This window comes from Vanessa cardui, chromosome 22 (genome assembly GCF_905220365.1).
Source record: "Vanessa cardui chromosome 22, ilVanCard2.1, whole genome shotgun sequence".
Classification (NCBI taxonomy): Eukaryota; Metazoa; Arthropoda; class Insecta; order Lepidoptera; family Nymphalidae; genus Vanessa; species Vanessa cardui.
In genome coordinates, this window is record NC_061144.1 from 4,874,807 (window position 1) to 4,885,264 (window position 10,458).

The following is a 10,458-nucleotide window of genomic DNA, read 5'->3' on the forward strand; positions in this document are numbered from 1 at the left end:
CGAAAAAAAGCCTGATTTATATTTAGGCAAGGAGAATTCCGTACATATGTTTAATTATAATAAAAATGATTGAATATAAAAATAAAGGCTTGTAACTACTGGACTGAGGCCTCTTCTTACTTTTTGAGGTACAGTCCTAATGCTCCTCCTCCATGGATTTGCTAGATTATGCCGAATTTACTTAAATTTCAATGTTGCGTGCCAATGACCGCAATAATTGGTTAAGTAGTGCTATGAATCACCTACTCATCTCAGCTATGGAGAAAATTTAAAAGATTACGATATTTTAAACTCACTTAGTTTTCATAGTTTTGATAGACCGTTAGTCACGACGAGAGTATCATTATGCTGTTGCATCTTTTGTTTAAACCATGCCAACTTAAAACCATGACGAAATCAGCCACAAAAACGTTCCTTCCGAAAGAGTTTTTGTATATACCTAATATACTAAATAGATTATATAATATAAATTAAAAAAGTCCATATAAACTGCAACTGTTAAATAGTATGAAACAATTATAATGTCAAAAAAACAATAATTCAGAATGTTGTAGCCACTCTCGAAGATATAAAGCCTTTCCCGTTTTCCTAAGAACCGACAGTCACTTCCGACTTGTATAAAAACTTGGAACATCTACTGTTTGGTATCACACAGTTTCCTACCACCGGCCGTTAACTAAGTTTATCGACATGAAGACATTTGTAAGTTATTTAATATATTATATTAATGTGTGGGTGCAAGCAAGTGTAAAATAAATATTTTCTATTTTATTTTTTCTGACCATAAATTCTTTTTTCGAAATATAAATTACAATGTGTGAGTGGACGTATGTGTGTTTATTTATTTATTTCTGATCAATTTCTTTGTATGTGTGTAATTATTTTTTTAATATTTTTTTGATTGTCGCGATAAGTTTGTGACGTAACAAGTGTATAAATATTTTAATTGTTATATAACGCTAATAGAAATAAACGGTCCATTGTTATAAAAAGGAAGAAAACTGACACCGGTAATGAGATTTAATCTGTTTGCCTTTTAAAAAATGTGCTAACACTTACATAATATACCTATAAAGTTATATTTGAAAATGTGAGTTCAACAAATAATTATAATTAAATAATTTGAAATTTCTTTGATATCTTTTTTGGTGTCGTTGTTTGGTTAAAAAATATTTACCATTGAATTAATAAATTTTATATTAAAAAAAAAATTGAACTCCTTTGTCAAACTAAGCAAAGTATTTTTTAACATAAATACGTTTCAAAAGTAAGTAGGCAATTAATATAAAAGTACGGATAGAAAAAAAACGACTACGATATAGTATTCATTTTAATAATTTTAATTTTTATAATATCATACGGCTAATGCCGTATGGCGTATATTAATATGTACGTAAAATAATTAAACTTTATTTATTTTATAAAATTTAATTGTGGGTCAATAAAAATTCCTAAATTTCCAATAAGAGTCAATTTACAATTAAGCTTATAGGGTACCGTTTACGTTAGAAAAGCATATATTGTTTTTAATATAACGTACTTATTGCAATTTAAACACACTATACTAATTTTAAAATGTAATTACTTTTTAGTACATCTTATACTTTCTATTGTAATTTGATTGCTCCTTTCTCAAATTTTGAAACAGCTAACAATCTATCTATATATATGTATTGTAATAAGTTAGTTTTGCTAGTTACTTGATGTCTATGCCAAAAATTATGAAGATCGATTGAGTTACCATATTGAATAATTATTTAATAATAGTGAAAGATTATTTGTTGATAAGTCAGTATCTCCTTTTATAAGGCAACAGGAAATGAGTCAGGAAAGGAGCTGTTGATCCATTTTTTTTCTTTTATAGGTCGTATATAGGTTAGATTTTATCTCGAACTAATAACTTAATACTTCAAACGAATATTATTAATTCGTAATCATATATCATTCGAAATAGCAACCAGAATATGCAATTAAATTAACTTAACCAAAATATAAGTTTAATATTAAATTTCATGTAATAACAGAACATTTCAATTTTAGGAGATAAATTTTAAACATTTTCAACTGTGAAATGATATCGTGAGGTTTCTCATTTGCGTATGCAAACTTAACTTGTACGATTTTAAGATACGCTTGACACATTTTGTGTTTGAATTTCGAATGAATTTATTATTCACTTTTTTTTTAATTTTGTTTATTACTTACGCGACGGCTAATTCTGTTCTTCCTTTGATAATACTATTAATAATTTCTGTCGTTTATTTAATTTGTAATTATGTAATGAAGATATATTTTATAGATATAATATTTTTGTTATTATATCGAGTTATTATTTTAACTATTATGATATTATTAATAGGAAAGCATGTAAAAGTCGATCTTGCGTCTGATTTCTTCCGGGCGTCTAGAATATTCCATCAGACTATGATAGCGAGTAAATTGATGTTGGCCGAGTTGTTCACTTAAGTATCCTGCATAACTAACTCTTCGTATTTTTTTTTTTTTGAAAATGAAACCAGTTTTTTTATGGATATAATTTTATTACTTACAAAAGTATAATATCACAAATAATTTAGATACCATATTTTACTTAGCGTAAATAAGTAGTAACACAAAATAGTGAAGGGAAAATCTCCAGTTTCAAAGTCGATTGAACGATTACTATTGCCCGGTTAGGAGCTCATCCATGTGAAAATCGACTGAGAATCCAATTTATTCCTATTTCAAAAGCACGACTAGTAATGGGACTATATCGATATATTGACGTATATTGTTGCGGTATCTTATCCGTTTAGGGATGTAAGCTGGGATGATTTGTATAGAAATAATTCCATACAATATCATATTACAAATTAATTTTATAACATATTTGAGATAGAATTGATATGCTGATTTTATTTGGATTGAAGATAGTTTATTTCAAAATAAAACCATTTTCTATAATACTCCCAAAATGCACAAACGTAGTTAGATTAACTTATTAAGTTACTTATTAAATATGGTAATAAAACCTAACTCCATCTTGTCATTCTCAGTCAGTTAAACTAAGCAGATTAAAATGATTACAAAAAAAATACTTTGTATGATGACATGTCAAAAAATAAATAAATTTAAAAGTATATATTCTGCAGAAGAATCACAGTATTTATCTAGTATAGAATAAGGCCATTAGAAACGAGAGTGAAATTACTATAAAAAACTAAAAAGACTATGATGTCGATTACGTTCACGAGAAAGAAAGCTATTAATATGATCTACAACAAAGTGTGATTTAAGTTGGTAACTTTATAGACGCAACACCGTTAATGTTGTATACAGTCAGAGTAAGAAAACCTTCGTCAGTTTTCAAATTTCCTTTATCAAGTTTTAAACTCTTAGCACCTTTTGAATCTAAACATCAAATCGTTGCGATGCAATATGTCATTCTCGATTGGTAAAGCAGACTATCACTCATACTGAGCACACGAAAATAGATCTTAAAGTGACGAACCTTTTCTTAACGCGACTGTACATAATTTCGATACATTTAAAACGAAAACTTTTACGTTTACCGTAACGCGACAAAACCGGAAACGCGTTCATATACAAGCAGGCCCTTATATAAGACCTTCGAATCGAAATTTCATAATAATATATTAAATGTAATACTACCAAAAAAAACTAAGAGAATCAGGAGATACTTTAGCAATTACGTAAATTAATTAAATTAATTTATCATATCCAGATATGGCCCAGTGGTTTTAACCAACAACTCGTGTATCTTAACCGACGAATGCGGCTTCAAACCCAAGCAAGCACCACTGTATTTCCATGTGCTTAATTTGTGTTTATAATTCATCTCGAGCTCGGCGGGGAAGGAAACCTTGTGTCTTATGGGCAACGAACCGGCATTGGAGCAACATGGTGTAATATGCTCCAAACCTTCTCCTCAAAGAGGCCTTAGCCCAGCAGTGGGAAATTGTCAGGTTGTTGTTGTTGTTATCGTATTCCAAAATCAACAAATATTTCGTCATGTTAACATTGTATTTCCTGAATTTCCTTTATAAATTTCTTGTTCGCAACTAATCGATAACTAAATATGTTCACAGACATCACTACGGATTAAGAGAAGTCGGTTTATTTACGAATTTATGTGACATGTTCCTACTTTGTCCAATAAACTTAATATTTACGAGAACTGAAAATAATTTTTAAATTCATAAATTTCTAAAAACACAGACGCTGTGAAAGTGAATGTCGAGAAATAAATTTCACAATTATAATTATGCTTTAATTAATTTTAAACCGAATAAGGACATTGGGTACAATTTACTTGTAGATAAGAGTCGAGATGGCCCAGTGGTTGGAACGCGTGCATTTTAACCGATGATTGCGGGTTCAAACCCAGGCAAGCACCGCTGTTTCATGTAATACTATGATGTCGATCGGCTTCGCTTGCGTTTTAGGGCGTTGGTTGTTATGTGTTAGGCAAAAATGTAGCCTATGTCCTTTCTTGAAATTCACATTTGCTTCATACCAAATTTCATCAAATTCGGTTCAGTAGTTTGGTCATGAAAGAGCGACACACAGAATTACTTTCACAATCAAAATATTAATATAGATTGATAATTATTGAAGATTAGCCAGAAGTGAACAAAGGTCACTCATCTACTTTGTTGGTCTATCAGTCACTATTCCAAAAAATCTAGAAGATGTTTAAGTAAACTTAGCTATTGATTCAGGTCAACAAATCATGTTCGCACTTCACAATGCAGTGATTACAATCTCAGGTCAAAACGTCATATTCGCACATTACGTTGAAAAATGGCACCATTTACAAATTAGGGTCAATAAACTTTACTCCCCAATAAATCCGACTTGCCAGCAAACCGTCAATTAGACTGAATGTTATCACTAAAAATGGAATTCAGACTTCATTCATATGCATAACGTAATCTGACAAGATCACTTTCTCCATTGTGAACTAGGTCTTAGCGTTTAGACTAAACTAATGTAGCAAACTCGTTTGCACGAGAAAGGCCGGTAAAAGGGACGTTCACTAATGCTTATACGTATATTTAATACCTGTCTGTGCATTCCATTTTACTTTCGGACATGTATTTATCAAAATCGGAGGCCCGTTTCGGAGTCAAAATTTATGGTATACGAATGCAAAAATTAACTGTCAAGTGTGAGGAATTTAATTAGACAGGGTTCCATGTACAAACGACCAATCAGCATCTTGGGACTAGATATGTAATTTTCACTCTTGATATTAACTCATTGTAATACGTACGATTTGGGTCACTAACCTCAATATACATAGATGCTAAATTCCTCTACGATTTATTCTTCAGAGATTAAAATTACTACGTAATAAATAATAAAATTGGCTGCATACATTTACTCCATTGTTCTGTAATAGATTTACGAAGACAGCGCAGTTTAAGACAACGCCTTCTATTGAGGAAAAGAGCAAAGGTGCGGAATTTAATGTTTATATCCTTAGCGATAGGAATAAGAAAGTCAATTTCTCAACTTAGTCATGAGTACGGAACACAGCTTAAAACATGATAATCCTGTTCGATTAAAAAGTACAAATTTCATACGAACAACATTATGCAGAGGCTACAATTTGAATCTTAGGCGATGTGCTATTTAAATTGGAAGTGTTTTGACCTAAGTTCGAATTTCATGATTAAGGTTGCCACATAAAAATTTCACCTTTACCATTTTTAGTGTTGCCAGCCCTGGCCTGTTACGATAATATTGCGAAAAATTACTCGTGTTATATAAGATTACATTGTTACAATAAGTTCAATGGCATAACGGGTTCAGTAGACCGTGACGTTATTCATTTTGATTTAGGGATCAATTGAAAGTGTGACAAACCAAAAGCTAACACTTAAATCAATTTATTCGACAAATTTATGTAGGCATTCGTTTCGTTTATTTTACATAGACTTTAAAGTATATTTTAGTTGTTTGGTTTTTAATTCTTTTGCAGGTAGCTTCAATGAATTGTACATTAGTTGCTTATTTATTTTATTCTCATTATATTTACGTTACGTTACTCGCATATGATGACGTCATAATTATGTAACACTGTTTATTCTGAATTCACGAATTGTTTTCGAATTAAAATCGATTTTATAAGAAGTGTAGGACACTCCTTATAAAATCGATAATCTCATAAAGATTAACATAAGTTTTAGGCAACGAATAGTTTAAAGTAGTATATTAAATGGTCCAGAAGTTCTGACTCTTTTCGATGAAAATAAATTCACATACAAATACATAAAAGATCTTCAAAAAAATACCGCTCACTAATCAATTACCTTTTTTGTTTTCGAACAAACAAAAACTCTAAAATGTTGACAAATTATATCAACTGGGGCGCGACGATATTGTACGTTACTTTGCATTTATTTCGGTAAATAAAATGAAGTATTTTATAGAACACTTATAGATTATAGTCAAGCGTGGAATTGGTATTAGTACGTGTGATTTTTATAACATAACATACCATAACTGTATATTTAAATTGTCGTAAAAGGTTCATATATAGACTCTTATTGGTCGAAACTGCATTTGTAAACATTATTACATTTACATCAATGTAACATTTATTTATATAACACTTATGTAACATGACGATTCAAGAGTGCTTTTAAGAGCCTTTATAAAGCCTTTAAAGTGGATTTTGATTGATCGCAAGCAAAAAGTTTTTGTAGGTATTCAATAAGCATTAATGTTTTGACAAGAAATAATTCATGCTTTCGAATCTATTTTGCATTTCTGATCTATGTAAAAAAAAAATACTTTCAAATTGCGTTTTAAGATATTGAAATCGAAAGATACTGTTATATCTTGTGATTAAAGTAAAATAAAAAAAAATCACACAATGATATAGACCAATAATACAATTAATATTTTATAACTGAAATTCTGAGTGTGTTGCCCAAGTAATAAATATCAAAAGTAACACATCAAAAATAAACTCAAAAAAAATTATAGATACACCAAACCGCTCATTTGGAGCTTTATTTAATTTAAAAAAAAAAAGATGTAATAGTTATATAAAAATCGGTATTGATTGTTATAGCTCTATATTAGTAACACCATTAAACACAATGGACAAAAGATCGTGGTTTCAAAGTGAAAGGTTGAAATGAAACGATCCGAAGATTTTTTACTTAAAAAACTGGCAACATTATTCAACAGCTATTATTTAAAAAGTCTAAAAAGCGATAATGGATGACTTTATTTGAACACGGAAGTAGATTTCAAAATATGTCTTTTTATTTTTTATTAACACTCACGATAAGTGGTGTATCAATTATTTGATATTTTAAACCTTTAAAAATATGACCTTTGCTTCATGAATTCTACAAAACGGAATGTTAGAATTCATGAGGGTTTAGTTCTAATGAACATTTTTTAAAATTCATTTTAACTTCAATATAGGAGAGTGTTCTATATTTGAATTGTCATACGTATATATTTTTATTTATCATAGTTTCGACACAGACGTGCCGTTTTTGGATGACATTATTTTATTTTAATGTGCCTGCATTTTATTGTGAGGCAATCCGTATTTATGTATTATGTACCGATTATGATTATTCCGTCTGCGTTGAGTTGAGTATGTATATACTTGTACGTATGTGTTTTGTAGTACGTATGACATTTTTTAAATTAACTTGTTTTATATTTCGAAGTATTTCCATGTAATAATTCATCCTGTATTTTAAATGCATATTTGTTATTACAAAAGGAATATAAAAAAAAATATTCATCGGAATAATTTCTTTGGCTGTTCTTGAGACTACTTTGTTCAATCTACTTACTTAGTATCTACTAGTTCTCATGGCTTATTTAAATATTAAATTATGTCGTTTGACAATATTTAGCCTAAAACTTTGTCTAAGACACGCTGACTACAATGGTATATGTGTGATGCTTGTTCAATCTTTTTATGATCGACCTTTTTGAAGATATACAAATTTTCACTTACACAAAATGAAATTGCTATTATCTGTGATTTTAATTTTAATCTGTGAAAATAATACGGAAATATAAAAACTATTTAAAATCGTTTAAAAGTTAAACGCCACTGCATAGCGTCATACGCTGAAAGTTCGATTCGACGTCCTTAAAATTCATACTTTTTGAAGCACATTCGCGAACTAAAACCCGCTCCTCGGACTAATTTGCCGCGACTGAAACTTTCGTGTGGAGGTTTTAAAATTTGAGAGCCAGAACCGATGATTTACCGATACGCTTGGCTAGCGATGCGTTCAATAATTGCCAATTAAATAAATTTAACGAGATTGCATCAGCGCTTCCCGCTCCCGGCCTATTTCTCTTCCCAACAATGCTTGACAACGAATTGCTTTTTGTTTAACTATATAAATGTCAGGCAAGTGTCGGCCTTACGCGAAAAATGACAATATTGACGCACATGACGTCAAAAATAGAGACCGATTTATGATATATTTTATTTATGATATTAAATACTTTTATATGAACGAAATTTATCGTTTCAACGCTGACCATTAAAAAAATACGTTGTAAAATTTTTAAAATATATTTCACGCACAAAATTTTCTGATCTAGATTAAAAAGATTTTAATAGCGATTTCTTTGTTGCAGGTTTGTTTACTGGCGCTGGCAGTTGCCACTTGCAAGGCCGGATTTGACTCTGGATATGATCAAGGAAACAATGGGCTAGGAGATAATGGTGGAGGCTACCACTTCGCCGCTCCATCAGGCGGAGGCGGAGGTCATGACTTCTCTGGAGGCCATGACTTTTCTGGAGGACAAACTCACGATTTTGCTGCTGCTCAGGGCGGTCATGACTTTTCTGGTGCTCAAGGCGGTCATGACTTCTCTGGTGGTCAAGGCGGTCATGGATTTAATGGAGGGCAAGCAGTTCACGACTTCTCCGGTGGTCAAGGCAACGATCACACCTTTGCGATCGCTCAAAACCAAGATTTCTCGGGACACGGTCAGCAAAACTTTGACGCTGGCGGCCACGGCGGCGAACAAAACTTCGGAGGAGATTCATATCTTCAAGCTGTTCATGATTTAGGACACAATTTTGGTGGTGGTGATGCTGGTCACGGTGGTTTTCAAGGTGATATATCTGGTCATGGTAATGAAGAAGGAAATGGCGGCAGTTACGGTGGACACAGTTTTGGAGGTCAAAGCGGCGGACATGGAAACCACGGTCAACAAGGTTTCATCTTGCAAGATGGCGGCCATGAATACGGCGACCAACACAACTTCGGACACGAAGCCATTCCAGTGGGAGAACACATTGACGAGGAGCATCCTGTTGAAGTACCCAATTACAAACACGTGACTGTCCCTATCCACAAGCCTATCCACGTTAACGTACCCAAGCCTATCCTTATCGGCATCCCTCATCCTTATCCCGTCAAGGTTCCCGTCAACAAGCCCGTAGCTGTTCCTGTTGAAACTGAAATCTCTATTCCAATTGAAAAAGTTGTCCCATACCCCGTTGTTAAGCACGTTCCTTACCCAGTCGAAAAGCACGTTCCCATTAGAATTGAAAAAACCGTAACAGTCCATGTGCCCCAGCCTTACCCCGTCAAAATCCCAGTCTACAAAACCATTCATCATAAAAGTCACCACTAATTGTGCTGTATGTGTGCTTAAATGTGTGTGAGTTCCGTGCCTTGTAAATATTGTTAACTAATTTTAAGTCATTTTCAACGGTCTTCATGTTGTAGTTGATTTATTTATTAATAAGATTGTTGATGTTTTTTTTTTATGAATTATATACAATGTTACCATTTTATGGCTTTGGTTTGATTTGTAACTTAATCTGTCCTATTTTAATTTATGGATAAAAAAGGGAAAGAATTAAAATAGACGATTTTGGTTCAAAGTATTGTTAGTAACACATCTAACTGTTAGGAAACCACCGTAATATTTCTAAAGAGTTACCATAATAATCCTTTTAAATATCGACTACTCGGGAGCTTAGACAGATAAAGAGGATTTTTTTATACTGCATATATGTTCATGAATGTACATTTTTGAGTCATTTGTTATTATTAATGAGTTTTACTTCTCAACATAAAAAAGCTTATAATAGAAATCGAAGAATAATCTGCAACACATTAAGAAAAGAAATATTTTTCTGGAAATTGAAATGGATTAATCATTTAATACACTTAATTTGGAATGTAATTAAGAACAATTGCCTCGTTATTATCAAATAATGTAAATGAATGCCTGTCGTTACGTAAAGGACTTGGGACATACTAATTGATTGTTATTTCGGAGACACGAAGCTCAAGGAAGATTAGCAAGGAAGTAAATATCTCCTTAGAGCCCCTCTGATCCATGTTTACGTGTTTATATTTACTTTGAGCGACTTTTATGCTTTTACACCCAATTTGTGTAGGATGTTCATTTAGGGTTTTAAATACCAAATATTTTATAAAA

The 10,458-nt window shown here is 31.7% G+C and overlaps 1 protein-coding gene across 1 annotated transcript; it reads left to right on the forward strand.

The window, feature by feature from the left end:
• The first annotated feature begins 601 nt into the window (after positions 1–601).
• LOC124539471 (glycine-rich cell wall structural protein 1.8-like) lies at positions 602–9,805 on the forward strand. Its single transcript, XM_047116869.1, has 2 exons — positions 602–702; positions 8,635–9,805. Exons 1-2 carry the CDS (start codon positions 691–693, stop codon positions 9,640–9,642), a joined length of 1,020 nt encoding a protein of 339 aa, XP_046972825.1. The 5' UTR covers positions 602–690; the 3' UTR covers positions 9,643–9,805.
• The last annotated feature ends 653 nt before the right edge of the window (positions 9,806–10,458 follow it).